Source organism: Fusarium oxysporum, chromosome 4 (genome assembly GCF_000149955.1).
Source record: "Fusarium oxysporum f. sp. lycopersici 4287 chromosome 4, whole genome shotgun sequence".
Classification (NCBI taxonomy): domain Eukaryota; kingdom Fungi; phylum Ascomycota; class Sordariomycetes; order Hypocreales; family Nectriaceae; genus Fusarium; species Fusarium oxysporum.
The window spans coordinates 3625203-3652843 of NC_030989.1; the positions used below are offsets into that span (position 1 = coordinate 3625203).

The following is a 27641-nucleotide window of genomic DNA, read 5'->3' on the forward strand; positions in this document are numbered from 1 at the left end:
GATAATACGATCTTTCGATCCGGTTGACGTCTGTCTTGATCAGACCATGCTGAGCCTGTGAGAGTGCAACCACAGGCGAGGAGAAATTATGGGTTGTGTAACGCCCGCGTAGGGATGTTATTCAGACCGTCATGGATGTAAAAGCATATCATGACACTTTCAAGAGACACTGCTGATGTTGAGCTTCACATGCACAAACGAAGGATCACAACACGACATAGCCTCTGTGCCTCTTATAGATCACCAAGACACACTTAACAAGATGCATCCATCCATCCTCCATCATACGAAGTCTTGCATGTTGTGCATCGCGAGACTCAGGACGGACGCGTAGTCAATGCAGGTGAATGAATATGCACTTTGTCCTAATCCTCGTATTTGAGCCGGCCCACACACCTAAACTCCAATCCAGGCCCAATCCTTACTAAACACAAGGTTTCCTGCCCTGCCCTCGGGTCGGGCCCCTTACCCCGACAGGCGATGGTACGTCCGGCTGTTCCAAGTTTAGATATGGCATGGACAGATCCATTTGCCAGTGACAGATTGTACAGTATTGGACAGTGTCGCGTGTTGGAAGAATATGACAGAAGCAGTTTGACTGTTGGATGTTGTTTGTCGAGGGGCCTCCAGTGGCCAGTATCTCATTTTTGGCGTCCATTTCACCAGCAGCTGAAAAGACTATTTGCCTCTCATCCAGTGAAATCACCCCTTTAAAGTGCGTAACGCGCCTGATGCGCCACGTCCTGAATGCTACCAATATCGAGATGGGACGTTGGACTTGAACATGTGCATCTAAAAGCCCCTATAGTCCTCCGTACACAGTGCATCACATCAGCCGTATCCATTTTCGGAGTCGCCCTTTTTTTGCTGGGGCACGCTACTGCGGCACTAGAGTTCAGTACCTACGGTCCGTCCTCTACTCGCTACTCGGCTTGCTACCTCTACCTCGCCAGCCCAGCCCAGCACAAGACCCAGTCGTTTCTTCAACTCTTGGAGAGCCTTCTTTCGAGAGCGTTTGTGTCTTGTCATTTCCCTTTGCTTTCGATTTCGCTACGGCTTCAACTGACCGGCCTCACTCGCTTTGGCTGTGTCTCTTTTACATCAATCAATCGCTACATTAATAATTTTTAACCTTGACCCAACCTCCTTGCATTAGTACTCACAGCCGCCCAGGCCGTGATACTTCATTCGATCAGCCGAAAAGGAGGGCGGCGTTGCCCAGCGACCGAAACCTTCATCTCATCATTCGACAAACTCACTCCAAGCCTTTAAGCCGCATTCAATTGCTTGCAGCCGACCGCTGGTCTATTCATTCGCTCATACTTCTAATTGTTACCCGTCTGTCGTTCTTCAGTCGTTCCTCGGACGTAATACCCTTCCACAGTCAGTTCAGTTGCACTTAGACTCGGCCGTTGAACCCAGTCCCATATACAACATCCACATCGCAACGTGCAATAATCTGTGATCGTCCCCGTCGAGGGCATCACTGTCATTGATCATGGCCAGCCGAATGTCCATGTACTCGATGGCTTCAGAGGCCTTGGGTGGTGGTCCTCAAGCCGCCCAGGTGTCCACCACAACTCTCCTGAACGCCATCCACAACATCTACCTGTCTTCTCAGCCCTATCAACTCGATGCCAGCACCAGTCTAGTTGTCAACACATGGCTTACAGCTGCTCAGGCTGGAGCTACTGTTGATGCTACTCTCGCTGCTCGAGCATGGGAACATGCTAGACGCCGTGCTGAGGATGGCTGTGTGATCTTGGGGTAAGTTTCTTCAAAATGATTAGGTTCCGCCATTGCTAACACTACACAGATCACTCCACCAGTCAACCCCTTCGTTGCTCGTGCCTTTCCTCAACACTTTCCCCTTCGCCATTCCTGCTTCCATCTACAAGTCTCTGGAAGCTTTACAACCGTTCCTCCGATGCGTTACTCCCTACAACGCTTCCGCTCCACGACAGATTGCTCTCGGAGTTACACTGACCTTGAGTTTGGGAGGAAATGTCACAGGCGCCTCTCTTGCTTTGTCCCAAGGTGGTATTGACACTGAGAACGGATTGCTCAACATCCCCGCCGAGGCTGGCTACCGTGCTTTTGATGTCTTTTACTACCTCCTCACATCAGCATCGACACCCGCCGAGCGAGAATTTTTAGGCCTCAAATCCCCTTCAGCGTACGCCCTACTGGCTCGCTCCGGTACCTATGAGCCACCATCTTACCTGATCACCGCCGACGATGGTGCTGCGGCCGATGACTTCCGTCAAGCCCTGAAGGAGATTGGCATCAAGGGTTCTGCCCACCGTAACTTCATTTCCACGCTTGCCGGTCTCCTCAAGCTTGGTAACACTCTCGACTACGATGCCGACTCAGACGATTTCGAGGAGATTTGCGAGGATGTTAGTGGTCTTCTTGGTATGGAACCAGAGGTGCTCATGCAGCAGCTGAGCACTGAGGATCGCCGAACACTTGTTGGTGGTTTGTACGAGGCTCTCGTCGACTGGGTGATTTCAAAGGCCAACAGCGCTATTGCTGCTCAGATGCTTCGCATTCGAGATGGCGACGAGTCCATCGATGGCCGCGGTGTGCGCACTCCCACTTCTAACGAGGATGGTGATACCGTCTCAATCACTGTTGTGGAAGTCCCCGAGCCATCCATCGGCCGGGCCCTGGCTATGCGTACCATTTTTGATGACACCATTGGAATCAATGCTGAGATGATTGAGGATGGTGTCGAGGTCCACCCCGTTGGATCTTCTGTGGTTCGTGAGATGCAACAAGCCGTTTCTGATGTCGCACCTGATCTGGGCATCATGACTGGCCCCCAGGGAAGGGACCGTCAACATGATCTTGAGAAGCGAGAGGTCATTTTGGAGAAGGTTGCTTATGGATCCGAAGATGACAGTTTCGTGAAGAAGCTGTTGTTCCCTGTCGAGGGTGAAGGAGTCAGCCTTGGTCGCGCGGGTCGTTTCGATCTGCCTGCACTTCTGAGCGCCAGCCGTACTTGGTTTCATCTTTCCCTTCATCCTACGGATGACTCTCCTGCCAACTTGGCTACTCTCCCTGCCATCACTTCGGCATGGTCAGCTGGCACAGTCTCCCGCCAGCTTCGCTCATGGAGACTTCCCGAGTGGGCTAACCGCCGCAACCGCAACCTTGATTACACAGCCGACTTCGACGTCGACGAATTCGTTGGTCGATACGGCGCTCTCGGTTGCAAGGATGGCAAGGACGGCATCGAGACCTGGATGCTGGAGAGAGGCTGGAGCAATGGCGAAGTCTTCATCGGCAAGGAGCGAATCTGGGTTCGCGAAGGTCCTTGGTGGGAGGCAGAGACCATGCTTGATATCAAGCCCGCTCACAGCCTTCAGAGCATGGGCCAAAATCCTTTCACTTCTGGCTTTGACACAAGTTATTCAGCCAACCCTCCCAATGGCAGCGGTTTCTTCCCTCCTCCTGCTATGGACAACAGCTTGAATGGAAGCAATGATCAGTTGATGCACACTCGCAACTTCAGCCAAGGCAACATGAGCCAGGTTACCTTGAACCAGCATCAGAACCTCAACCCCCAATCAGCGCCCTCAATTGCCCCCTCAGCTATGCGCAACGTCCAGACCACAGGTGACTACGGTCTCGGTACCAAGGGTGACACATACAAGGGTCAAGTCTATTACAACGAGGACGGTGAGTTCACGGGAATTTTGGATGGCGAACTTGCCAAGAACAAGAAGATCGAGTCTAAGCCTCTGCCTTTCGGTCGTCGGGCTTGGATTGCTTTCGTTTGGGCCCTGACTTTCTGGATTCCCTCGCCTCTGCTCAAGTTCATTGGCCGTATGCGACGACCCGATGTTCGCATGGCTTGGCGTGAGAAGTTTGTTCTCTTCTTCCTGATTATTCTTATCAACGGTATGGTCGTTTTCTGGATTATCGGTTTCGGAAAGCTCTTGTGCCCCAATGCAAACAAGGCATGGAATGTCAAGGAGGTCGCTACTCACGCAGAGGACGAAAAGTCCTTCTGGGTAGCCATTCACGGCAAGGTCTACGATATCACCGATTTCTGGCAACAACAGCACAGTGATACCAGCATCAAGGTCACCAAGCAAAACATGCTGCCTCTTTCTGGTATGGTCATGGATAACTACTTCATGCCTCCCCTGAACAGGGCTTGCAGAGGCCTTGGTATCAAGGAGACCACACAGCTCACCTTCAACGACACCATCACCAACCCCCTGGCCCAGCACACTTCCGGCTTTTATACCCGTGATCGTACCAGCGCTCTTCATGATCCCGACTGGTACTGGAAGAAGTTCCAACCCAAGATCAAGGAATACTACCATGGCAATCTCGTATGGAAGAAGAGCAAGGTCAAGAACGAGGGTGAAAACGAGCAGCACATGTGGGCCACCTATGGCAACGAAGTGTATGATCTCACCGATTACTTACATACTCTCGACGTCAACGACAACTTCGATTCGTACAAGTTCCTTAACGAAGATATGGTAGATCTGTGGAAGAACAGCCCTGGAACCAACATCAAGAAGGATCTCGACCTGCTCATCGCCAACGCAAAGAACGAGACTGTCAGTGCCAACCTTAAGAACAGTTGGCAGTGCATTCAGAATATTGCATACAAGGGCATCCTTGATTTCCGTGATTCTGCACGATGCCAGGTCAACAACTACCTTCTTCTGGCTTTCGCTATCATCATTTGTATCGTTACCGCCGTCAAGTTCCTTGCTGCCCTTCAATTCGGATCCAAGCGACGTCCTTCACCTCAGGATAAGTTTGTCATCTGCCAAGTCCCTGTCTACACTGAGGGTGAAGATTCTCTCCGAAAGGCTCTCGATTCATTGACTGCCCTCCAGTACGACAACAAGCGCAAGCTCATCTGTGTCATTTGCGATGGTGTTGTCGTTGGTCAAGGTAATGATCGTCCCACCCCCAAGATTGTTCTCGACATTCTTGGTGTTGATCCCAAGGTTGATCCTCCTGCCCTTCCTTTCAAGTCTGTCGGCTCTAGCAGTGAGCAACTCAACTACGGCAAGGTTTACTCTGGTCTCTACGAGTTTGAGGGCAACGTTGTTCCCTACATCGTCGTCGTCAAGGTTGGAAAGGAGTCTGAGCAGTCCAAGGCTAAGCCTGGTAACCGTGGCAAGCGTGATTCTCAGATTCTGCTCATGAGCTTCCTCAACCGTGTCCACCACCGAGCACCCATGTCTCCCCTCGAGCTTGAAATGTTCCATCAGGTCAACAACATCATTGGTGTGGATCCTGAGCTTTATGAGTATCTTCTCATGGTCGATGCCGATACCTGTGTCGAGGAAGACTCGCTCAACCGTCTCGTTGCTGCTTGTGCTCACAACGCTAAGATTGCTGGCATTTGTGGTGAAACTGCCCTGGAGAACGATGAAAAGACTTGGTGGACCATGATCCAGGTTTACGAATACTTTATCTCTCATCATCTTGCAAAGGCCTTCGAATCTTTGTTTGGCAGTGTTACCTGTTTGCCTGGATGGTATGTTTACTAGCCCCCCTCCTGTTATCTCTATAGCTAACCTCCTTTTAGTTTCACCATGTACCGTCTCCGAAGCGTTGACAAGGGCAAGCCTCTCATCATTTCTGATGCTGTTATCAAGGACTACAGTGTCTGCGATGTCGATACCCTCCACAAGAAGAACCTTTTGTCTCTGGGTGAGGATCGTTATCTCACCACCCTGATGACCAAATACTTCCCTGAGATGTCTTACAAGTTCATTCCCGATGCCCAGTGTAAGACTGCTGCTCCCGAGTCATGGAGTGTTCTGTTGTCTCAACGTCGACGATGGATCAACTCGACCATTCACAACCTGGTTGAACTTATGCAACTGAAGGAGCTCTGTGGTTTCTGCTGTTTCAGTATGCGCTTCGTTGTGTTTATTGATCTTTGCGGTACCATTATTCTCCCCTCAACCTGTGTCTACATTGGTTACCTCATCTACATTCTGGCCACCGGCTCTGGACCCATTCCATACATCTCACTTGCTATGATTGGTGCTGTTTATGGTCTTCAGGCTCTTATCTTTATTCTCAAGAGACAGTGGCAGCACATTGGGTGGATGATCATCTACATCCTTGCTTTCCCTATCTACTCCTTCATCCTTCCCCTCTACTCCTTCTGGAACCAGGACAACTTCTCGTGGGGTAACACCCGTATCGTCATTGGAGAGAAGGGCAACAAGCAGGTTGTCGCTGTTGATGATGAAGGCTTCGACCCCCGCTCTATTCCTCTGCAGCGCTGGGACGACTACGCTCTTGCTAACAACCTGCCTGGACGTCGTGGTGGATACCAGGAGAAGACTGACTACTCCTACGGTGACAACTATGAGCTTGACGAGATCAAATCTGTGTACTCTGCTGGTCCTCAGGGCTCTGTCTTGACCGGCATGCCTGGCCGCAACACCTACATGCCTCCTCAGTCCCCCGCCTTCAACAACGGTCGCGCATCGACCATGGGCTTCCAAGATTCTCCCATGCAGCATCGCCAGTCGATGATGTCTATGGGCACAGGTGTTCATGATATGCGCAGCCAGTCACCATACCAGGACTACCCTGGCCAACATCCCAGCGTAAGCAACCTCCGTGGACAGGCCAATCTTTCACCCGCCACTGGCGGTGGACATAGCCGATCTGGCACTGCTCTGGGCTTCAGCAGTGGTGCTCGATCTCCCATGCCGGATGCCATGCGATCGCAGTCATCGTTCGACTTCCAGCATGGCCACGCTGGGCCCAACGACATGGCTATCGTCGAGTCTATTCGCTCAGTTCTGTGCGAGGTTGACCTCGACACTGTGACCAAGAAGCAAGTCCGCGCTCTAGTAGAACAGCGTCTTCAGACCGAGCTTGTTGGTGAGCGCCGAACATTTATGGATCGACAGATCGACCATGAGCTGGAAAACATGTAATTTGCACCTGAAGGGAATTGAAAGATTTATAACTGTTTTTTATACTCTAATCTTGGGTACATACCTTATGCTGGGTTTATACAGTGTCGCAGCAATAGTCTACCTCAATCTTGGAAAGAGTTGCTGGCGAAGTCAGAGCATGATGGAAATATGGGTGTTCAAAAATGAGGAAGCGAGAATACCGGCAGGCGTTGGATATGATTTTTTATTACTGGGCAGATATGGGAGTCGTTCCTTGGAAAGCTTTTACTGGTTGATTGTGAAAAATGTTATTATTTCTTAATGAATGGCTGGCTGGAACCGCTAATGGTTCATATCTCATACTTTTAATCCTACCTGCTGTCAAGTCTTTCAACATGCCCGCTTGTTTCGCTTACACTTCATCTTGAAAAATCATATGTCAGTAACTTGACTCTGCCTGGTGAATGTTCTCCTTCTTTCTAGCCCAAATTCCCTGCATGCTACATCGTTCACTCATATGATCCTGTCGGTCGTTCTGGTGTCGTCCTCATTTTGTAATCATGTTCTTTATTGTCCACTTCATCTCGTTACTCAACCATGGCTTCGTATGTGACTTAGATATCCAATACCAAATGCTATATGCCTCCACTACTTCTTACCCAGGTTTCCAACGCCCTTTAATCGTAGGTATACATCCGTTCCCCATCCATATAGACTCTGCACCGCGATGCCACCTCCAAAGTACTCGGCGTACGCCCTGCTCAGAGGTAGTCCGTATCCCAGACCTGCAATGGAACTACCACCAGTGCTGGCAGTTGATATCGCACTGAGACCGTCGCCACCATTGCCATCTCCTGGGAAGTCATCCATGTCGTCGGAGAAGGTGGTGAATGAGTATGACCAGATATTCGGGCTGACCTCTGGTGGTATCCCGCCACCACGATCGCGAATACGAATCGTCACTCCAGGAGCATTATCATCTAGAGGGACTATCGCATCGTTATTGGTGGCGTTTCGGGTGTCCTTTGAGGGCAAATCACTGTCTTTGGTCGATGAATTTGACCAAGATGTTGAGGGCTCTTCAGTCAATGCAGGCTCTGGTGCGATCGTGACGATTACAGGTTCGTTAGACTTGTTCTCAATTGTAGCACGGAAAGCATTTTTCAGCAGTTCAGTAACTATGTACTCGAGGTGCATAGGGACAAATGCGAATGTGGTGTCTGGCTCGCCATGAATATAGAGAAGAGGCCGGACGCCATATCGAAGCTCACAGATATCAGCGACGAAGCCAGCACATGACTCTACTATTTGTGCAGGGCGAAGAGCTGTGTCGATGACTCCAATGTACGAGGGGTCATCAGGGCACGGTGTTGGACTAGCATCGGGGTCAAAGTGCGGCTGAGAACTGAAATGTAGTGCAATATGCTGCTCCGCAATGAGGCGCGTACCGATTCGAGCGCGGAGGTGCTGGTCGAGGAATTTCGTGACCTCTTCGGGAGATATATACCGTCGACATTCGAGGAAGCCCTTTGCAAGAATGGGGATAGTATCGGTGTGTGTCGCAACGAGCTCGGCCAGTACATTCGTGAAGCGTATCTCGTCTTCGAGAGTCGAAATTGGTCGGCCTTCACGGGTCGCGTGCCAGTATGGAAGGAGTATTGATAAAGAATGGAGATAGTTGTTGTATATACGTGAGATGTTCGGGTTCGCAACGACAATGTAAGGAAGGTTGCGAAGCGCTTGGATACGATGGGCGAGGCGCACGGGAAGAAGAGAAAGGGCGAAATTGGCGGATGAGAGGAGGGACTTGGAGGATAGAGGAGGCCGGCCGTGTCTATAAATTGTCAGTTATTATCAGTAGTTAAAAGGTGAGTTGGACAAACCTCACGAGGTCTGCGAGACACAGAGGATGTTGATGTTGTCGAGCCAGTGTCGCAATCTCATCATCCGACACTTTCGGGGAGTGTAAACTCCGTCTCGTCACCAGCCGGCTCCGTGTGCCTCCATGACTCCAATGCGATTGTCTAGGGTCCCTCCATTGAGACAAGCATCGATATGAGGTGTGACAGGGCCAAGATCGAAGAATAGTAGAGGCGGCAGGCCCTCGCCGCCTTATTAACCTGGTGGAAGAAGCAATCATTGCAGCATTATGGCGTGCTTCTTAAGAATTTTGTTTTCGCACTCCTCTTAGAGTTAATGTCGTTGATATGAGAAAGTATGGAGCTGATCTGTAGAAGCTGAGCAGACCGGTAAATGTCCCCGAGGCGGATGACTCTTTACGGTCCGGGGTAGGTTGGAGTGGAACTGAGAGCTGCCACTTGAAGCGCTTGCGGCCGGCTTATCGCTTATCACACGGCTCACAATTGCGGGGTGAGGAGCATACGTCACCGAGTTGGTCCCCCGCCAAGCATCATATCGTATACTTTCAGAAGTCTTGGGTTCAATGTTGCCATCATGGGCCACTTTGATACTACATGAAGGGCTCTACATTGAAATGCTAGAGTTTAGGTGCCTAGAAAAGCCACGGTTGATGCATAGCCTTTCGATAGAAGACAGTTTAATGATTATATTCCCTGACGCCGATGCAGCAGAGCTTATGATAATCTATGTATGGATATCCAAGGCCTCTTCGTACGCATCATTTCTATCCCATTCAATTACTGGGTCTTCATCTCGCCATCGGGCTCGACCGCCTTGACGTGTTCGTGGCTCTCAAGTGTTTGGATCTTGTCGTCATCGTACTGAACACTATGATCTTTGTCAGCTATCACCCTATAATTCTCTATGTACACGAGGTTAACTTACGCGAAGCCCTTGATGAGACTGTACTCATGTGTTATCTTGCCGCCCTGGTCAATGGCGTGCTGCTTGGCACTATCAACTGTTAATCTCACATGAAGGAGTATTCTTTCGAGCTGGGACGTACGACTGGACCTGTTCGTCGGACGCTTCGTCCTTGCAGGTAACCTATGAGAGATTGTCAGCTGATGGCGAAATAGGATAAATGGCGATGGTGATGCATACGATGTAGGAAGGCATGGTGAACTTGGTTGAGTGATGGAAGTGTTGTTTTTTGAGGATGGTTGTGTATGAAGCTTCTAAGTTCACATGGCTGCGGATGCTGCCACTTATATTCGTTATAAGTCGGGCTGAAGCGTGACCACGACCCATCCTTTACAACGCAGAGTGCCCTGCTTTACAGCGTTTCGAAAGCAGGCACACGCGGGACTACGTGGTGTAGGTGCGACAGAATCCACTCTCGCAACTTGTTAGATACCAATGAATCACCCTCCTTTCCAGCTGCCCATTCCGGTATCTCTCGTGGTGGAGAGACTGCTTTTGTTTGTTTGTTTGTTTGTATATTTTTCGTCTGGGTGGCTGTAACGAAGCCAGATCTCCTACTGGAGCAAAAGACGTGCTGAGCTAGCTAGGTACAGGGAAACCCCGCTTCCTTCACCATCCAGCATACCAATGGCACAAAAGGTGCTGTATTTCTCAAGCCCGTCACCCGTCAGCGGGTTCGGGGGCAATCTATTGTCGAACTTTTTCCACCGACCAGAATTCTCTCGCGCATCACTACATCTGCCGACGCAGTCCACAATCTCCAGTAACCAAGTTGTAGCTCGTAGTCGACTGTCGCGGCGGCAGGGAAAAACCTCGGGAAGGAATCAGAGGCCGACGGTGCGGCTTGCCTTCAAAGGAGAAAAACCCATCGCAATCGGCGTCGTTGATCGGGAGGATGTCGCTACCGATGCCATGGGCATCGTCCTCCGATATCTAAGGCGTTCTGGTTCTGAGGTGCCGCCATTAGATCCGACAAAGGTGTTGTCAGAGAAGGCGAACTCTCCAAAATTCCTTCTCTGAAAACTGCTGTTAGGGAGCCGATAGCATCCCCGCAGTTTTGTGTGGTCGCGTGGCCTGCAGAAAATCCCGCTCCTAACACGGCACTAACAGTGCGTGCCAAGAAAGAATTTTTACAGGGGAGAGTTGTGGAGAGACTGCTGTATGGCGGTTCTCGGCTGTTATAGGGTAAATACAGATCTCACTCATCATGGGCATGACGCAATCTAGGGGAGCTTGTGTGACGCCGGCAAGTATCTGACAGTTATGACGTGGTTGGGGAAGGATAAAGCACAGCAGATGATCTTATTATCGAGATCTCAGGACTCTTTCTTTTGACAAGAGTCTCGAGTAACCTTTGTAGAGGGTTAGGTGGCCGGACAGTGGAGGTGTGAAACGTAGCACTGATGAGAATGTCGTGCATTGCATAACTCAAATATTGACACGAACCTTGACAGGAGTCCTTCCAATTCTCTCCAAAACGCGCCTATGGGGTCAAGGGTTGCAAAACATCGAGACCGACCGTGAACTCCCGCCAAAGCTCATCAATATAATAACATACATACCCGCTTTGGATCAATAGGCGCGAAGTTGTATTCATCAAGGGATATATCTACACATGATGATCCATAGTAAGAGAGGGAAAACGTTCAGCGTACAACAGTCCTCGAATAAACCTGTAAATGTGGAGATAAACAAATAAAAAACACCACTATTAGCTCAAAGACCAAGAACACTGAAAGCCTGGACCTAAACTGCATGAATATTTGTTGAAAGCAGGAATAACAAGACCTCATCATTCTGAAGCTGGAATATAGGGTAGGCAGTATGGGGTGATGCCCCTCATGATCCTGACGATCCCCCACCTCTAGCGGAAACCCGCTTGTCAGAAACTCTTCCCAGGCAAGTGACGTCGATGATAGATAAGGGAAGCAAAACTGGACCAAAATAAGCCTGTGATAAGCTTATCTGTCTGCAGGTCTAGCGAGTTTCTTGGTTTCTTGAGCTGTCATGATGGAAGGGTAGTCACGTGGGCAATATACTTTGCTAAGTATAACCTGTTCAGGAGCCTTAGGAAAAACATTTATTTATGGGCTATTAACTCCGTTGACGCTGGGGAGGGGAGCAGATTGTTGCCGTGTTGGAGAGTTGCATTCTGGCACAGCGACCTTCGCCGCGACCAACGGGGTCGCATTCGTATTCGGGTATAGTGACTCAAGGTGAAATGAAATGAGGCCTGGCGTTAAGCAAGGACTCCATATGCATAAACGACACTACAGAGCTTTACTTATGGTCAGAGTCTGAGTGGTTGACAAGTTCCGACCACCTACATAGTAATTATTGTCATATTCGTAATTGAAAACGAATTTCACACTAGAAATGTGTCTTGCTGACGCACCTCCTACAAGTAGAATACTGACTAAATCCTCCACATAAGTTCCAGACGCTATCCTTTGAGAATAATACCTCGTCTGCTGTCCGTACTTATGGCGATAGAATACCACCGTGTGCTTTCAAACCATGGATTCGTTAATCTGCGAAGGAATAGCGCAACCCGACACGAGCGTAAACCCGATTATTTCCAGGTAAACGAATACGTCGTATCAATAGCGAACCGTTCGTCGGTGTGGAACTCTGACGATCGAGCTAAGGGTGGACCCTGGAGATGAGTCTTTGTCAGCGACCATTGATTGATTCTGTCCCTGGCCTTGTAAGTTAGCTGAGCCAATAGGGTAATGATGTACCAGAGTGGGTGGGGAGTGTGAGTAACCCCCAGGGCTGTATAAATTTGACGGCGATGTTGCTCTTTGTTAATGGTCATCACAACTGGTACTCAGTCCATAGCATATGTGATGGTGGTTATGTATCCAATGACCAATTTACGATTTCCACGCGAATCGACAGGCATTGACTTTGTACCCTACCCGCATAGTAGATATAGACTTACTGGGTAGGGTTCAAGCGAGACTGACGTTAAGATTCTCCCAGGCGTACCAAGATGCCCTGGGATATGCTGATGATAACGTGGGAGTTCGGGAGACCAGAAGTCGCAGTGTTCAGCCTCAAACCTATAGCAGCTACGACCGCCACCAACTACGAGATACATACACAAACTACCAAGCAGACAGAAACTCAGACAAAAGTTTCGAGGTATGATATACTCGATGCCCCTGTCAAAGGTAGTAGACTTGGGATTAACGCCTCATACACGACGAGTCGCATGATGGCTATTGCAAACCGGATTCCCCCGATAAAATCGCCAATAGCTCTGTATCAAACGAACAAGCAGCTCAATGGCACAATGTTCAACCATGTAATAAGTATACAATGAGGCTGAAGAGGAAACATACGATGAATATCCGCAGTGCTGTCCCGAATATCAGGCTAGGGCCCGCTTAGATCTGCGACGGAAGACACGGAAGAAGGCGAAGGCGGTAAACGTTATAAACGCTAGGGCTGTCTATTGCGTACATACGATTACGATCAAGGCTGGTGGAGCTTCAAAGACAAGCGAACAAGCAAGACATTGTGATAGTTGGCCTAGTGTTTGTTATGTGTAAGTGAACCAAAGGTCACGAGTCTATTGCAAGACCAAGGAGAAGGCAACTGGTAGGATGAGATAACCAATGTCCGTAGTAACAAATCATATCAAGTTGTCACTCCGGGTAAATGATGATACCTACACGAATACTGCGAAATGCAAAGAAAGTGGTCTGTTTTTCCAGTTCCAGCTCCAGTTCCAGAAAGCAAATGCGACAGGCCAGCATTAGACCCTTTACGGGATCGTCGGGGCTTCGAGGTTCGGAGACTAAACTAAGGTAGGAAGCTTTCTGGTGAAGGTTTTCGAGTTTGGCAGCATAGAAATTAGCACCAGGTAAATAGGAATTCGATATGAAGACCCAGTGAAAAAAAGGATAGGAAATTGTCATGGAAACATGCAATCTTTCTTTTGTAACTCTTCATCTTGATATGCAGATCTGGAAAGGCCCAATTAATGAATAGTTGATCTATACGTCTTAGCTGAGCTTACATACAGATTCATCCTCTTAATAATCGAAGAAAACGGTCGTTACTGAAGTCTCCTAAGGAAGGTTGTGTTAATTGGGAGGGCGTATCTTTAGAGGTGTGGCGTGCCGCCGACCCCCCACCAACAAGTCAACCACGCTGCAACTCCACCTCGCATCTAATCTGTCTCTCCTCTCACGCCCTGGTCAACAACATCTTTTTGGGACACAAAGCCACAGCAAAGCTTGCAATAGGAACAAAAAGCAGTTTGTGATAATCAGAAAGCAATTACCAACATTCCCACTAGCCATTGACTTGTTCAATGCAGAGATGGCCCAGCAGTGTATCTTTCACTTTCATCTCTTTAAATCTCCGCCCTTAGCGAATTCGCTCCCGTTAATCGTTCACACCCTGTCCCTTGCCCTTGTAGTGCTCGTACCTTGACCTTGAGACCCCAGGGCCCTCTTTTATTTTTTTTCTCTGCCCATTCCCTGTAAATGAAAAGCCAAGCACTGATTTCATTGATTGACTGACATACGCGGAACGGACTCTGTTGACGGGAGGCGCCTGCACCTTCCACAGCCAACGGCGCAGAAGACTGGACAATTACTAACCTTGGGAAGGTACCTCCTGTATCTGGAAAGAAACACAACCTCCACTTCTCCTACTTTACTTCCTCCTCTCCCCTACCTCCCGTCTCTATCCCTTTCCTCTCCTTCATCCTCATACTACTCCTAGTCGCAAGGAGTACCACTGGTTGTGAGAAACTCAACAACCAGACACAACAATCTCGCTTGATTGCGAGCTCGAACTCGACTTGCGGCGTGGTTCATCCCAACGACTGGACTGATTCGATTCCTTGTCGTCGCATATCACCGCCCTCAACAAAATGGAGGCCGTCAACGCTACCTCCAGCGGCTTCTCGTCCGTTCTGGCCGGCACCAAATACGCCAATGTCGCTCTTCCTCCCCAGGTCGAATATGTTATCGAAGCTGTTTCTAACGCCGGCGTCTGGACTTGGGTATTCACTTTCATCGCTCTTTGCGTTGCCTATGATCAGAGTATGTTGTTCCGCTACCAGGCAACCCAGGGCGCATTGCTAACCAGAGCTCCCAAACAGTTGCCTACATTATCAGGAAAGGTCCTATTGAGGGACCGGCCATGAAGCTTCCCTTCATCGGCCCATTTCTCGACTCCATGGATCCTCGATTCGACGGTTATCATGCCAAGTGGAGCAGCGGTCCCCTGAGCTGTGTTTCTATCTTCCACAAGTAAGTACAGAACGAGAGATTCAACATGACGAAATGGCCATACTGACATTGAATTGCTAGGTTCGTCGTTATTGCTTCCACTCGTGACATGGCTCGCAAGGTTTTCAACTCACCCGCCTATGTCAAGCCCACTGTTGTCGACGTTGCCCCTAAGCTTCTTGGACACGACAACTGGGTATTCCTCGACGGAAAGGCCCACGTTGATTTCCGCAAGGGTCTTAACGGTCTCTTCACCCGCAAGGCCCTCGAGAGCTATCTGCCTGGTCAGGAGGAGGCTTACAACACTTACTTCAAGCATTTCCTCAAGATGACTAAGGATGCCGGCGGCAAGCCTGTCCCTTTCATGCACGAGTTCCGCGAGGTCATGTGTGCTGTCTCTTGTCGTACCTTTGTTGGTCACTACATCTCCGACGAGGCTGTCACCAAGATCGCTGAGGATTACTATCTCATCACCGCTGCTCTCGAGCTTGTCAATCTCCCCGTTATCCTTCCTTATACCAAGTCTTGGTATGGCAAGAAGGCCGCTGATATGGTTCTGGCCGAGTTCTCTAAGTGTGCCGCCAAGAGCAAGGTTCGCATGGCCGCTGGTGGTGAAGTCACCTGCATCATGGACGCCTGGGTTCTGTCAATGATCCAGTCTGAGCGCTGGCGTGAGGCCGAGGAAAAGGGCGAGGGACACACCGTCGAGAAGCCCACTCCTCTTCTCCGCATGTTCAACGATTACGAAATCTCCCAGACTATCTTCACCTTCCTCTTCGCTTCTCAGGATGCCACCAGCAGCGCCGCTACTTGGCTCTTCCAGGTTACCGCCCAGCGACCCGATGTCCTCGACCGTGTCCGAGAGGAGAACATCAAGGTCCGCAACGGTGACCCTAACGCGCCTATCACCATGGATCAGCTCGAATCTCTTACTTACACTCGCGCTGTTGTCCGAGAGCTTCTCCGATGGCGCCCTCCTGTCATCATGGTCCCCTACGTCACCAAGAAGGCCTTCCCCCTGACCGAGAACTACACCGTTCCCAAGGGTAAGTTGAGAAGCTTCCAATTGCATTTTTGATCGCTGTGATACTAATTCGAATCCCCCAACAGGCTCAATGTTGATCCCCACCACTTTCATGGCTCTCCACGATCCCGAGGTCTATGACAACCCCAGCCACTTCGACCCCGAACGATACTACAGCGGCGATGCTGAGGAGAAGGGTTCCAAGAACTACTTAGTTTTTGGTACCGGACCTCACTACTGCCTTGGACAGGTGTACGCTCAGCTGAACCTGGCTCTCATGATCGGAAAGGCTTCAGTCATGCTTGACTGGAAGCACCACGCAACCCCTAAGTCTGAGGAGATCAAGGTCTTTGCCACCATCTTCCCCATGGTATGTACTCGTTACAGGGCAATACAATGCAATAATGACTGACTTTGAAACAGGACGACTGCCCTCTCACCTTCGAGGAGAGGAAGTGGTAAACGGTGCGCAAGAACTTGGTCGACACTAAGTTCAATACGGACCGTTCGACACGATTCCGGTATCCCTGATGCACAGTGGCAGCGCGGCTGCAGCCCAAGTGTATCTGATGAGGGAGGCCGAAAGAATGATTGAGGAAGATGGCTGTGAACGGCTGAAGCTTCCAATGAAGATAAAATAAGAGATCAACTGTTGGCATATGATTAGCTACAGGAAAATTCTCTGGAGATGAAGCTTGAAGAGCCAAAAAAAACAAAAACAGCTCAATGTGGACGAAAAGAACAATCATGATGGATATCAGTTTTAATACCTATTCTCGGTGTATATAGTTGGCTGCCCGAGGGCATTTGGGACCGCAAGGTCATAGAGATGATTGCCATGATTGGAACTGGCATTTGGACAGCGAATAGCAAAAGATTTCAAAAACAGATCAGATGACCGAGTTGAGTGAAGTGACTTGATTTATGGCTTCAATTTAGGTCAGCATGAGGGATTCATGATGACCATCCTATTTGTAGTACTCTTCACTGGCGTGTTAAACTTAGTTTGTATGTAATAGCCATCACTTTGAAGGCTTGAATAGTAAGGCCGCGTCTTGTTGATTTTAGATTATCGGTTGATTTTATTACTGGTGATTACGAAGTGTCTATTCATTACTCCTGTAACATCATGGCATTCATTTGATCGTGTCTTGCATCACCCCGGCCCCAGCTTCTTAGTCAGTCGCCTTAGCTCGGTATGGTCCACGATTTCGCCATCTTGAACCTCAATTCGTATTTCCCTCCTCGATATTATCCAGGTCGTAAACCTCTCTACAATAATACAAAATGGCGTCCCGTCGCGCTCTCTTCTCCTCAGCTTCGCGCGCATCCGCTGCCATCCAACCTGCTCGACCAATCCTTATAGCTGCAGCTCGCTCGGCAAGCCCCTCGCTACCATCCCTAGCTTTTGCGCCCTTTGCCTCTACTAGAAGCTATGCTTCCAAAGCCCAAGCCAAAGCAAAACCGATAGCTGACCTTGCCCCACGGGACCCCAAGCCGTGGAACTTTGAAGATATAAAGAACCATGTTGAGAAATCTGACCAGGGCGATGTAGTCCTCATCGGTACGTTCACCTCTAGGCATGCTGGGAAATCGAGTTAACAAGCGCAACAGACGTCCGAGAACCAGTCGAGCTTTTCGAGACGGGCAAGATCCCCGGTGCGATCAATATTCCTATCACATCGGCAGCTCAGAGCTTCCATATCTCCGACGAGGATTTTGAGGACATGTATGGCTTCCAGAGACCGGCAAAGAACAAAGAGCTTGTGTTTTATTGCAAAGCAGGAGTGCGTGCAAGGGCGGCTGCGCAACTGGCTCATCATGCTGGCTGGAACAAGATCGGCGACTATGCAGGCAGCTGGCTGGACTGGGAAGCTCAGAAAGGACCAGTTGAGAAGGTTAAGAAACCATATTGAACAGACAGAGCTTGATCAAGACATCCATTGGCAGAATGGTTGGTCAAATAAAAGCGCCTTCTAACTTATTGTACAAACAATTCCCAAAGATCTGTTTCCCCAGACTCCTTTTGGCTATACCTTAACTGCAATTGAGGCCTAGGAATACACATTCTCTTACACGTGTCATTCAATTCCTTACATCCCATCTCATGGTTCTAATCGATTTGCTACCACTTCTTAAAACATACGGCTACCCTTACCCTCGTCCGGTTTGCTCGCCACGGGGCTACCGTGAGCAAAGAAGAGGATCTTGATCGCGAGCGCCAGACCAGCGTGTAATAGCACCACAACGACCAGCAGGACCTTGCTGACCTGGCGATCTGTGGCGCTGAGCACGGGGTAAAGGTTTCGCAACAAGAATGCAACCGAGATTCCGAAACCAATACCGACAAAGACCCAGTTAAGGATGGAGATAGGCGACGAGCTGATGAGGGCAACGGGGACCCAGATCAGGTTGGAGTAGCCGTACAGAGCCCAGCACTCGAGGAGATTGGCAGATTCGCTGCCGAAGTAACGGAGGGCGAGGAAGAGAGCCATGGGAATGAAGAGAGTGTAGCCATAGATAAGGCCAGCAGCGCCTGTTTGTCATGTTAGTGCGCGACTCCTAGGCAATATCACGGTAGACATACCGCTTAGCAGCTTGAAATCATAGAGGAATGGCCCCTTGCCCGTATCCGACATGTACTGGCTGATAGTGCCGCCGAGGAAAAGGATCAAAATGACCGTCGTGGCGATCCAGAACGGTCCATAAAGATCAGGGTTGCCCTCTAGAACGTCGAGGAAGTTGGCCCTGGGAAACAGAGCAGCCCAGCAACGGGACAGAACGGCTGAAGTGTCGACATCGAAGAATTGCGCATAAAAGTTCATGCTCCAGAGGAAGCGCTTGGATGAGCCGGAGCCGGTCGAGGCCGTGGCTGGTGGAGGAAGACCGCTACCGCTGGAGGGAGGTTTGCGGGTGTTAGGGTTTGTATCGTTGAAGTTGGACGTATGGAACTCGAGGTCTTCTTGAAGATCGGTATGTCCGAGGTCGCCCTGAGTATCATATTAGTTTAGTCAAAGAGAAGATGTGTAAAGATGTTGGGTATTGCAGCTTAGAGCTTGAAAGGGTAGCTAGAGGGGCCATGGCATACCTCGTCATCAACATCGACGACGGCGTCGTAACCGGAACCAGACATTGTAAAGCTGGGTATTTATCTTATTATAGCTTTAAAAGGATAAAAAGGACGGCTCGTTTGCAGTTGATGAATGTGTTTGGTGAAAATGAACAGCAGTGACAGAGTCACAAGGGAGAGTAAAGTTGAGGTGCTCCTACTGGTCGCTGTCAGCTTCTAATTGGGACAGTTTGGCAGTTGTCGTAATCCAGGAGCACGCGTATCGTGTCAAGCTCAGAGCCGAGGATTAACCGGCGCTTCATGATTGTCGGCTTTAGTCTTATCGAGCTCAGGGCATGATTATCAGTGGATCTGAAGAGCCGATGAAACAACCCTGTAAGCTATCGCAAGGGAGATTTACTGAATTGGAGAAGCGTTGCATTTTAACATGTCAGAATCAACAGAGAAATAGCTTGAGAATCAAATCAATTGTCAGGAGCTCTGTAAGCTATGAGTTTTATCGTCATCCTCACAGCTGGGCCTTCTTTCCCATTCCCCAAGATTACCCACAGTCACTCATTTCCATGCACAAAACCATCTCGAAGCGTGAATGCTTTTATTTCTTTTGAAGGGGTCTGGCCGGAACACCTCGCGGCACGGCACATCGTTAATATGGGCATCATCTAGAATGTATTGCCTGAGCTGCACATGCTAATGTAAAAACAACCAGCCTCGTGTGAACAAAAGAAAAGAAGCTCTCCTCTGTCCTTGCCATCGACCCCCAAATGCCAAATCCCAGACGCCACATCCATGGAGTATTCGTTTATTTGAGCTTCTTCTTGGGTCGGAGCTGGTTGGTGTGTCCACACTTGCGCTTGCGGCAGTTGGTGGCACGGGGAGGGAGACGAGCCTGTTGATGCTGGTTAGAATCCGTTGGGTTGCGGACGGCAGGTTCGACATACGTAGCACTTGCGGCAGATCATCTTGTCGCAGTTGAACTTGGAGGCAAGGGCCTTGAGCGAGGGCTCAATGATACCACCACGGAGACGGAGGACGAGGTGAAGGGTGGACTCCTGTACAAGGCGTAAGTCTATGTTCCCAGCATTTCCCAATCATCTTCCCGCGGATGCAACCGCAACCGCATTTCGGATCCCACGCACCTTCTGGATGTTGTAGTCGGAGAGAGTTCGGCCATCCTCGAGCTGCTTACCAGCGAAGATCAGTCGCTGTTGGTCCGGGGGAATGCCCTCCTTGTCCTGGATCTTGGACTTGACATTGTCGATGGTGTCCGAGGACTCGACCTCGAGGGTGATGGTCTTGCCCGTCAGGGTCTTCACGAAACTGGACGGTCCTGTTAGTACACAACGGAAAGAGGTGATTTTTGTCGATTTTTCGGAATCGGCGGGCTCGAGCTTACATCTGCACTACATGGAGAGTCAGTATTTACGCCTATTGAGATTATTTGCGGCTATAGTTAGGGGTATACTCACTCTTTACTGATTTTTGTGACGTGACGATGTGAGGATTGGAAAGCCGGGCTTCTTTCTGCGCACAATATTGGTGGGGCGAACAAGTTCAAAAACGAAGGGAAGCCCTAAGGTTGGAGATAGTCACGTGTTGGCTCCTGCCACCAGATTTGGGACGTTTCTGTGAGACGAGGGGGGAGTGGATCCAGCACCCATGATATCATGCCCTGATTTACATGGAAGCTTATTAGATATAAGTCATAATATGGTATCAATTATTATCCACCATGTTAGTGACATGATCAAATAACTTCTTCCTCTTCCTCCTCCTCCTCCTCTTCTCGCTCTTCTTCTCGGCGTCTCTTCAATTGCCAATAGATCATCTTCTGCTCCAACATGTAAACTGCTTGCACTATTTCATCGAGCGACAGACCTGATATGTGACCTTGACGACTGATCAGCTCGAGGTATCCCATGAATAAGGCGTGATAACTTACCAGCAGCTTTATACAACGCCTGCGCTGTCTCTGTAAGGTCCTCGACCGAACGGAACGCTTCATAACTTGGTTCTGCTAGAGTTTCCCCGTCTTGTTCTGACCCCTCCTCTCCTCTTACTGTAATTGCTTGGCCAAGGATCTTCCGCATCTTGTGGTCATTATCTTGTTCAGTGTTTTCTCGTGGAGGAGCTTCTGGAGGAGCTGCGTTCTCTGATGGAAAGAACCTGGTGATTTCCGAATCATCTTCCATCTATTAGTATTGTTGTTGATGCACTGGGCCAAACTCACTCTTCCTGTCGATCGTGCTCGCAATATGAGCAAAGTACCGGTCAAGCTCCTCGGTCGTCATTGAAGTAACTTTGTCAGCCGTAACTTGATCGAAGCTGGGCTCCTTCTCAGATGTTTGAGATGCCTCTATTAATTCTTGGACGCCCTTGTACCATGTTGTCCAATCGAACCCGATACTCTGCTCTCTGCCAGCGGCGCGAAGAAAAGGGGCGTGTTGTCCTAATGGAAAGCACAGCTTTGCTGCAACCACGATAGCCGACATGAGCAAGATCTCGGGATAGTCTATATGAAATCGCCGTGACTGCTCAATGGGTAACTGAAAAGAGAACTTCATAACCGATAGTATGCTTCTTGCTGTGATGAGTGTTTCCACTAGAACAGTCAATACAAGAGGGGTCAGCGTCTTGAGAGCACTCACCTGGTAAAGTGAGCTGCCTGGCAAAGTGCACAATAGTTGGCGTATCATTGATAGCGGGGAATACCATTCCATAGTTGTGATGATATGAGAGAGCGAGATCCAGCACAGCATTGTGCAGGTCGATGCCCCTAAGAGATGAGCGCAGGGGTAGTTTGAGGGCTCTGGTGTAAGCAGATGGTAATCGATCTTGCATTTCTTCGGGAAGATCGTAGAACTGACATCTATTAGCTGTGTGGCCAAACTGTCAAAGGCTGACTTACTGAACGTTTATAAGGTATTCGCCCAGAATTGGCCCAGACACACAGCTCCCCAATCATGGTAGGTATCCTGAGCAACAAGCATCCGAGATAGCACAAGGCCAGGGTTTCAATCATTCTCGGCACAGGCCAATCTGGGTTGTCCTCTGGATTCCAGCTACGAGCTCTTGCGCCCTGCTTCTTCGGCGTATCATCATTTTCTGTGTCTGTAGGCTGCGAACTGAATATCGCAAGGCCATCACCCGTTTGTTGTGTTTCCTCCTCAGCTAGGAGTGCCCCGGAGCCTCGAATACGAAGATCCCACAGATCGCGCACGACAGTCTCAAGCTCTTCTCGATGACCTTTGCTCTGAACGAGCCAAAGGAGCTGTTGCCTCAACACTAGCTGTAAACATTCGAGAAACAGATTCTTGCCTGCTTGCCCTGTGAGATGTCGCAGCTCTTTTTCCTTAACCTCCTTGTCTTTCTTTGTCTTTTTACCAAGCTGACCAGCATCGACATCATCACCAATGTCGAATTGAATAAATCCCTAACATGATTGTCAGCCCAGAGTATTCGAGAGTGTAATGCAATTCACACCTCAACCTGATGTCCGTTGGAGCAGAAGCGCAGACCATTCTCCAAATACCATCTTCGAGCACCACATTCTGGACATCTCTCCCCACGGGGAAACTTGCGAAGGTCTCGCCTCTCATCCATAATTTGCACTGATTATGGCATTTCGTATTTGCTTTCGTTGTTGTCTTTGCTACTGGCTTGTCGAGCTCCGTTGTTATGGGTTTGCGACGGGCAAAAAAAGTGGTCAGAGCTAAAAAAAAAAAATACATATATATATATGTAGGTATATATGTAGGATCCTGTTGTACACTTTGTAGCGAGCAAAGCCATAAGCATTGTATACACAATTATAGTTGTACAAACATCTAGATTTAATTATCTTTTACTTCATCCCACAATGTTGCGTTTTCTGGATTGTGTAACAATAAATGCAGGTTTGTACTCTAGGTCTAAGCATATGTTCGTCCAGAGAATATACTGTCTCGTCCTACGCAACGCACGCCGCATTAAGCAAATGTTACCATGGTGCCCAACGACTTCACAGAGTTCACGTCACTCATTATCAACAAGTCATGATCAACTCCAAAGCTCTCCCATTTTTTTCTTCATAAAATTGCCGCTACGTATCGTGACATGATGGCATGTGCAGCGTGTGAGCTAGGAACAAAGGAAAACATTTTTTTGAGCCCGAGGCTCAGGTGCTCAGAATTGCCGTATATCATAACCGGCAGGCAATCCTGTCCAGATAGAGTCCTTCTGCGCAATGCCCAATCCATGGCCCATGAGTATTGATGCGCCAAACATTCATCAAAACAAAAATCCCCAGTCCAGTTCATCTTTCAATGCGGAGCTCAGAGGCCAAGTGCCATTTAAAGGAGGGTGCGGATCAAAGGCTAGGCGATTTAACCCTGGTTGGGGGCCTCCTTGGCTTCCATGGCGCACTCCTCGCCCATGGAGGTGAGAACAATAACGTCTGAGAGGCATGGTTAGGCAATTCGTCGAATAAAGACCACAAGAGCAACTTACTGGTGTCCTTCTCCTCCTCCTTGAAGAGCTTGGTGATCTTTTGGCCAACCTCGTTGTCGGGAAGAGGGACATCGTCCTTGGTGTCACCGTCATCGGTCATGAGAGAGAGGAAACCGTCGTCGGAGATGTCGAGCTTGAATGCATGTTAGTTGAGCTGGTGGCGGAAATGACCGGGGGTCTGCTCTTCTGAGGAGAGGGGTTGTTCCTCTGTGGAGCGGGGCAAGGGTTCACACACCAGCTGGTACTCGCGACGAGAGACGTTGGGGACGTCCATGTTGTGAGTAGAGGGAGAAAGATCCTCGTACTTCTTGCCAGTGAAGATGTCGGTAGCAACGAGATGGACCTTGGCGTGACCGTGCTTTCCGGTCTTGGAGGTGGACATGTCGACGATCTTGCAAGGGCGGTTCTTGATCACGACGAAACCGTTCTTACGCAGAGCAGAGCACTGCATAGGGTAGGTAAGAGAGGCACCGGCATCGGCCGAATCGAAGGTCATCTCATGCTGTACCAGGGGGGAAAGGAGCCATTAGCAAAATTCTTGATAGATATGAGCATAATGTGATGGTGATGGTTATTTTAATGGTTTGTGAAGCTCGATTCAATAATTCAAATGGCAGTATTGTATCGTGGGGCATAGGTCACAATGCGGGGTGTTAATCTCCAGGCGAAAAATGGGCGCAAGGGCAGATTTCGTGGGCGCGTGCGCCTGGACTCGACAGACGCAGCAGCAGGAGCAGGTAAACTCACCTCAGCATCGTTAGGGGCGGCCATTTTGACGGTATTGACAAGAAGTCGAGTTCTTTGAGGAGAAAGGAGTGAGGTTGAGGAGGAGAGAAGAAAAAAAGCTGAGAGTGGTGCTTAATAGTGGGATGGAGAAGAGAAGAAGGAGGAAAGGGCCAAACTCGGAAAAAAGAGATGGAGGGGGCAAAGAAAAAGGTGCGAGGCCCTCGACAAGTTTTTTTCTAAAGTCTTTGATTGGTGTAAGTGGGCGTAGCAGTGGACACTGTTTTTTCAGGCTGTGGTTTTTGTTTAGGTTCTGTGGATGGGCGGACGCTGCCGGTGGATATGGTAGCCCAGCTTGCCCAGGTAGAAATTAATAAGAGCCCAGGCGATTTTAGCTCTCGTGAAGCCTGTAAGCACTCAAGGAGCCCAGCCTTTGTCCTTCTTTCCAGTGGCCGAGAGGGGGGTCCAGTCCATCGAGATGGACCCTCGACATTGCCCCTCGCCCATAAGCTACTCGACCCCTCCTCTCCCAGGACCGTTGTACCGTACCAGTGGAGGGGTTATTGCTTACAGGGCATAGAGGGCATCTGTTCCGCTGCAAAAAAACTGAGCGGGGTGGAGCGGGAAGCCACCAGGAAGTGTTAATTGATGGCAGCTTTAGGTTACCGCCTTGACGATCGGTCATCTCAGCAAAGCTCGAGGTGGCGGGGTTAAGACAGAGAGTAAACATTGCTTTGACCATTCACATGTCAGAGTTTATTTTTATTCTGGGTCGAATATTCAAGTTGAGACTGAACTTACAGCCTCTGCCAACGGACAGAACTCAAAGCGAGGTGGTCTGAAGGTCACGAGAGCCCACTAGGCATTTCAAGAAGCAACCTGACACGCAGGTCCTCAAGTCATCACGGCGTCAAGGTGTCAAAGCCTGCAGGGGGTCATTAATGCTGACCTCACGACTCAATGGCTGAAATGCAACTGCTCACGCGGGGAGCAACCCATCCTATGTTTTTGTTTTGGGGGCTTGCTTTCAGGTTCCCCTCTCAAACCCGAGGTGGCCATTGGTGCCCAAGACCTGTGTGTCTCAGCAAAATGGTCTTGGTGACCTGCAAGCAACTCTTGCAAGCATGGACCATGGCATGGATGGGCATCGATCGCACAGTGAAAGCAATCACAGTTTATATCGGCAGGCCGATTGCTACCTATAGAGTAACTAGCATGTACCATGCGAGCCATAAGTACCCGCCTGCAAGCTGCAGCTTTATCCATTCTTCCATTGTTTGCTCCTCTGTGGCGCTTTGAGCCTAAGGCCAGCTCCAGAATACCTCGTGTTGAGGATGATTTCCAATTCAAGATCAAGGGGACATAGGAGCCGAATATAGGCCCTGGATCGTGCTGCTAGCCATAGAGATGAATCACCAGACTACTGTGTCTTCATAGTCTTCTTGTGTATCCTCTTATGCTTCTTTCCATGGCGGTTGAAGTTTCGATGTGGTCGGGTGGGTTTGCATCTAACCCACCGGGTATCGGCTGACCGAGATTCTTTGTCTTTCCCAATATAGAAGAGAGCTCCACACAGCCACACAAGGCTGAAATTAAAGTGCCCCCAGATTGAAATGTCCAATCAGCTTCCACTTGGCACCTTCAATTCCATGGCTGTCAACAGCCTCGCGTTGCAAGCTGGCCAAGCTGACCCTTTTGCGCCCAGCTCAGCTTCACTATCAGCTTGGTACCCATTATCCACAAACGCTTTCGACATCGACGACTATTACCATGATATTGCCTACGGTTCTCGAATTCACACATTAATCTTTACATACCGAATTCTACCACTGCCCTCCTACTACCGGCATGTGGCTCGACCGACTGGCGGGAGGCCCGGCCAGCAGTCCTGGACCCTCCACGCCTCAACCCGGCGGCAGAGTATATCCTAAGAGAACTTCGAGCACTCTGAGTCCATATGTCACATCTCAGCGCCCTGGAATATCTCCACGTGGCTCCTCGCTATCACTCGTATCCAATGATTCGACCTCTTCACTCCTATCGTCTTCGCGAAGGCCTAATGGCTCCAACTTGAGGCAGGCCTCAACTATCGAAACGGGACCTGATTCTTTGGAGGTGCTAGAGACTTTGCTAGCAGGCCTTTCGAGCGACCGCGACCAAGCCGACAAGGAAACCGTCATTAATCAGGACGATATCAACTTCGACGCTCTATTCGGGGGATTATCATTAAAGGAGCTTGCCACGTCGGAACCTCCTGACACAACCACAATCAGCAACCGCAAGCCAAAAACGGCAGAAGAGGGTCCGTTTATCGCAACAGATACTCTTTGATCTCATAATTGACATATCGCAGGCGAGAATGATAGAACCAAACTCGAAGATCTTCACCGATCGATAGAAGCATGCGACGATGTACTCAATTCAGTTGAGATTAACCTTGCCAACTTCCGCAACGACCTTGCTATGGTATCTGCAGACATCGAATCTTTACAAACCCGATCGACAGCCTTGAATAGGAGATTGGAAAACCGGAAACAAGTTGAGAAGGCACTGGGGCCTCTGGTAGAAGAGCTAAGCTTACCACCTGAAGTTATCTCCAAGATCTCTGAGGGGCACATCGATGAGACATGGGCCAAGATGCTCGCCGAACTGGATCGCAGGTCGACCCTGTTCAAAAAGAAGTCCGAAACGCAAACTAGTAATGCGGCAAAAGATCTCGAACCGATTCTTGAGAAGCTCACTTTCAAGGTATGTGCCCTCCGCTACTGTTGGAACCTGAACTAACTCCCCCAGGCAATCGAGCGCATACGAGACTTCATTGTGGCTCAAATCAAAGCACTGCGATCGCCGCATATCAATGCCCAAATTATTCAGCAACAAAGTTTCCTTCGATACAAAGATCTTTACACATTCCTACACAAACATCATCCGACTCTTGCGAATGAGATCGCCCTCGCATATATGAACACTATGCGGTGGTACTACCTTAACCAGTTTTCCCGGTATGAGAAGGCTCTCGGGAAAATCAGGCTTCACATATTAGACAAGAACGACGCTCTTGGCCACGAAGATGCAACCCGCAAGGCTACTGTTCTTTCCAGCAATAGGGCACCAGGGCCTCCTCATGATGCATTTAACCTTGGCCGACGCATTGATCTTCTGAAAACCAACAACCAAACCGCGCTCTCCTCATATCTCGCCGAGGAAGACCAAACAACTCACTACCTCGAAGTACCCTTCCGCAACTTCAACCTGGCACTCATTGACAACGCCACGGCAGATACACGTTCATGGCCACCTTTTTCTCTCCCGCGCTGTCCTATAGCCAGATTTCAAAG

The 27641-nt window shown here is 49.5% G+C and overlaps 11 protein-coding genes across 19 annotated transcripts in view; 5 read left to right on the forward strand and 6 right to left on the reverse strand.

The window, feature by feature from the left end:
• Window positions 1–716: 716 nt before the first annotated feature.
• On the forward strand, window positions 717–8218 carry FOXG_04163 (chitin synthase). Of its 2 annotated transcripts, XM_018382064.1 has the most exons (3): window positions 717–1767; window positions 1817–5515; window positions 5567–8218. In XM_018382064.1, the coding sequence occupies exons 1-3, from the start codon at window positions 1499–1501 to the stop codon at window positions 6939–6941; spliced, it is 5343 nt and encodes a 1780-aa protein (XP_018238711.1). In that variant the 5' UTR covers window positions 717–1498; the 3' UTR covers window positions 6942–8218. The 2 variants fall into 2 exon arrangements, with proteins under 2 accessions (XP_018238711.1, XP_018238712.1); XM_018382065.1 differs by having other exon boundaries at window positions 1817–8218.
• FOXG_04164 (uncharacterized protein) lies at window positions 7551–9042 on the reverse strand (the record flags this gene model as incomplete). The annotated part of the gene is made up of 2 exons (XM_018382066.1): window positions 7551–8736; window positions 8786–9042. The coding sequence occupies 2 exons, from the start codon at window positions 9040–9042 to the stop codon at window positions 7551–7553; spliced, it is 1443 nt and encodes a 480-aa protein (XP_018238713.1).
• Window positions 9043–9559: 517 nt separating this feature from the next.
• FOXG_04165 (uncharacterized protein) lies at window positions 9560–9941 on the reverse strand (the record flags this gene model as incomplete). Its single annotated transcript, XM_018382067.1, has 4 exons — window positions 9560–9650; window positions 9708–9776; window positions 9829–9869; window positions 9927–9941. The coding sequence occupies 4 exons, from the start codon at window positions 9939–9941 to the stop codon at window positions 9560–9562; spliced, it is 216 nt and encodes a 71-aa protein (XP_018238714.1).
• A 2595-nt stretch (window positions 9942–12536) lies between these two features.
• Window positions 12537–13442, forward strand: FOXG_18762 (uncharacterized protein). Its single transcript, XM_018398898.1, has one exon. The coding sequence runs from the start codon at window positions 12742–12744 to the stop codon at window positions 13072–13074; it is 333 nt and encodes a 110-aa protein (XP_018238715.1). The 5' UTR covers window positions 12537–12741; the 3' UTR covers window positions 13075–13442.
• Window positions 13443–14174: 732 nt separating this feature from the next.
• Window positions 14175–16925, forward strand: FOXG_04166 (C-22 sterol desaturase). 4 transcript variants are annotated; one of them, XM_018382069.1, is made up of 5 exons: window positions 14175–14809; window positions 14869–15019; window positions 15080–16044; window positions 16109–16392; window positions 16446–16925. In XM_018382069.1, the coding sequence occupies exons 1-5, from the start codon at window positions 14638–14640 to the stop codon at window positions 16482–16484; spliced, it is 1611 nt and encodes a 536-aa protein (XP_018238717.1). In that variant the 5' UTR covers window positions 14175–14637; the 3' UTR covers window positions 16485–16925. The 4 variants fall into 4 exon arrangements, with proteins under 4 accessions (XP_018238717.1, XP_018238718.1, XP_018238719.1 ...); XM_018382070.1 differs by having other exon boundaries at window positions 14175–15019; XM_018382071.1 differs by having other exon boundaries at window positions 15080–16392.
• Window positions 16926–17113: 188 nt separating this feature from the next.
• Window positions 17114–18257, forward strand: FOXG_04167 (uncharacterized protein). Its single transcript, XM_018382072.1, has 2 exons — window positions 17114–17586; window positions 17637–18257. The coding sequence occupies exons 1-2, from the start codon at window positions 17310–17312 to the stop codon at window positions 17936–17938; spliced, it is 579 nt and encodes a 192-aa protein (XP_018238720.1). The 5' UTR covers window positions 17114–17309; the 3' UTR covers window positions 17939–18257.
• FOXG_04168 (uncharacterized protein) lies at window positions 17849–19335 on the reverse strand. Its single transcript, XM_018382073.1, has 3 exons — window positions 19111–19335; window positions 18610–19012; window positions 17849–18558 (listed from the first exon to the last, which is right to left on the reverse strand). Exons 1-3 carry the CDS (start codon window positions 19153–19155, stop codon window positions 18158–18160), a joined length of 849 nt encoding a protein of 282 aa, XP_018238721.1. The 5' UTR covers window positions 19156–19335; the 3' UTR covers window positions 17849–18157.
• Window positions 19336–19540: 205 nt separating this feature from the next.
• FOXG_04169 (ubiquitin-60S ribosomal protein L40) lies at window positions 19541–20664 on the reverse strand. The gene is made up of 5 exons (XM_018382074.1): window positions 20562–20664; window positions 20489–20495; window positions 20232–20412; window positions 20034–20144; window positions 19541–19981 (listed from the first exon to the last, which is right to left on the reverse strand). Coding segments are annotated over exons 1-5 (387 nt in total). The 5' UTR covers window positions 20563–20664; the 3' UTR covers window positions 19541–19894.
• Window positions 20665–20768: 104 nt separating this feature from the next.
• Window positions 20769–22795, reverse strand: FOXG_18763 (uncharacterized protein). 4 transcript variants are annotated; one of them, XM_018398899.1, is made up of 6 exons: window positions 22576–22795; window positions 22001–22525; window positions 21741–21954; window positions 21323–21694; window positions 21035–21277; window positions 20769–20982 (listed from the first exon to the last, which is right to left on the reverse strand). In XM_018398899.1, the coding sequence occupies exons 1-6, from the start codon at window positions 22693–22695 to the stop codon at window positions 20840–20842; spliced, it is 1617 nt and encodes a 538-aa protein (XP_018238723.1). In that variant the 5' UTR covers window positions 22696–22795; the 3' UTR covers window positions 20769–20839. The 4 variants fall into 4 exon arrangements, with proteins under 4 accessions (XP_018238723.1, XP_018238726.1, XP_018238725.1 ...); XM_018398902.1 differs by having other exon boundaries at window positions 21035–21694; XM_018398900.1 differs by having other exon boundaries at window positions 20808–21277.
• Window positions 22796–22942: 147 nt separating this feature from the next.
• Window positions 22943–24982, reverse strand: FOXG_04172 (eukaryotic translation initiation factor 5A). Of its 2 annotated transcripts, XM_018382075.1 has the most exons (4): window positions 24328–24982; window positions 23816–24082; window positions 23581–23713; window positions 22943–23527 (listed from the first exon to the last, which is right to left on the reverse strand). In XM_018382075.1, the coding sequence occupies exons 1-4, from the start codon at window positions 24349–24351 to the stop codon at window positions 23457–23459; spliced, it is 495 nt and encodes a 164-aa protein (XP_018238727.1). In that variant the 5' UTR covers window positions 24352–24982; the 3' UTR covers window positions 22943–23456. The 2 variants fall into 2 exon arrangements, with proteins under 2 accessions (XP_018238727.1, XP_018238728.1); XM_018382076.1 differs by having other exon boundaries at window positions 23816–24982.
• A 1169-nt stretch (window positions 24983–26151) lies between these two features.
• FOXG_04173 (uncharacterized protein) overlaps window positions 26152–27641 on the forward strand; it is a gene marked incomplete at both ends in the record, with an annotated part of 2134 nt that continues 644 nt past the window's right edge. The window contains 3 exons of the mRNA XM_018382077.1: window positions 26152–26605; window positions 26810–27051; window positions 27298–27534. Coding sequence (XP_018238729.1) covers window positions 26152–26605; window positions 26810–27051; window positions 27298–27534 — 933 coding nt within the window. The remainder of the gene's footprint in view (window positions 26606–26809; window positions 27052–27297; window positions 27535–27641) is intronic.

Excerpts from the sequence above, each read along its gene's own strand:
- FOXG_04163 (XM_018382064.1), top strand. The coding sequence starts at position 1,499 with ATGGCCAGCCGAATGTCCATGTACTCGATGGCTTCAGAGGCCTTGGGT. Across the intron at positions 1,768-1,816 it reads GATGGCTGTGTGATCTTGGG|ATCACTCCACCAGTCAACCC; the intron begins GTAAGTTTCTTC and ends AACACTACACAG. Across the intron at positions 5,516-5,566 it reads GTTACCTGTTTGCCTGGATG|TTTCACCATGTACCGTCTCC; the intron begins GTATGTTTACTA and ends ACCTCCTTTTAG.
- FOXG_18762 (XM_018398898.1), top strand. The coding sequence starts at position 12,742 with ATGCCCTGGGATATGCTGATGATAACGTGGGAGTTCGGGAGACCAGAA.
- FOXG_04166 (XM_018382068.1), top strand. The coding sequence starts at position 14,638 with ATGGAGGCCGTCAACGCTACCTCCAGCGGCTTCTCGTCCGTTCTGGCC. Across the intron at positions 14,810-14,868 it reads TTGCGTTGCCTATGATCAGA|TTGCCTACATTATCAGGAAA; the intron begins GTATGTTGTTCC and ends GCTCCCAAACAG. Across the intron at positions 16,045-16,108 it reads GAACTACACCGTTCCCAAGG|GCTCAATGTTGATCCCCACC; the intron begins GTAAGTTGAGAA and ends ATCCCCCAACAG.
- FOXG_04167 (XM_018382072.1), top strand. The coding sequence starts at position 17,310 with ATGGCGTCCCGTCGCGCTCTCTTCTCCTCAGCTTCGCGCGCATCCGCT. Across the intron at positions 17,587-17,636 it reads GGGCGATGTAGTCCTCATCG|ACGTCCGAGAACCAGTCGAG; the intron begins GTACGTTCACCT and ends CAAGCGCAACAG.
- FOXG_04168 (XM_018382073.1), bottom strand. The coding sequence starts at position 19,155 with ATGTCTGGTTCCGGTTACGACGCCGTCGTCGATGTTGATGACGAG. Across the intron at positions 19,013-19,110 it reads TCGTCGATGTTGATGACGAG|GGCGACCTCGGACATACCGA; the intron begins GTATGCCATGGC and ends TATGATACTCAG. Across the intron at positions 18,559-18,609 it reads TGATTTCAAGCTGCTAAGCG|GCGCTGCTGGCCTTATCTAT; the intron begins GTATGTCTACCG and ends CATGACAAACAG.
- FOXG_04169 (XM_018382074.1), bottom strand. Across the intron at positions 20,145-20,231 it reads CCGACTACAACATCCAGAAG|GAGTCCACCCTTCACCTCGT; the intron begins GTGCGTGGGATC and ends CGCCTTGTACAG. Across the intron at positions 19,982-20,033 it reads TGATCTGCCGCAAGTGCTAC|GCTCGTCTCCCTCCCCGTGC; the intron begins GTATGTCGAACC and ends CAGCATCAACAG.
- FOXG_18763 (XM_018398899.1), bottom strand. The coding sequence starts at position 22,695 with ATGGATGAGAGGCGAGACCTTCGCAAGTTTCCCCGTGGGGAGAGATGT. Across the intron at positions 21,695-21,740 it reads CAGGCAGCTCACTTTACCAG|TGGAAACACTCATCACAGCA; the intron begins GTGAGTGCTCTC and ends TGACTGTTCTAG. Across the intron at positions 20,983-21,034 it reads GGCGTTGTATAAAGCTGCTG|GTCACATATCAGGTCTGTCG; the intron begins GTAAGTTATCAC and ends TCAGTCGTCAAG.
- FOXG_04172 (XM_018382075.1), bottom strand. The coding sequence starts at position 24,351 with ATGGCCGCCCCTAACGATGCTGAG. Across the intron at positions 24,083-24,327 it reads CCGCCCCTAACGATGCTGAG|CATGAGATGACCTTCGATTC; the intron begins GTGAGTTTACCT and ends CCCCTGGTACAG. Across the intron at positions 23,528-23,580 it reads GGAGGAGGAGAAGGACACCA|ACGTTATTGTTCTCACCTCC; the intron begins GTAAGTTGCTCT and ends CATGCCTCTCAG.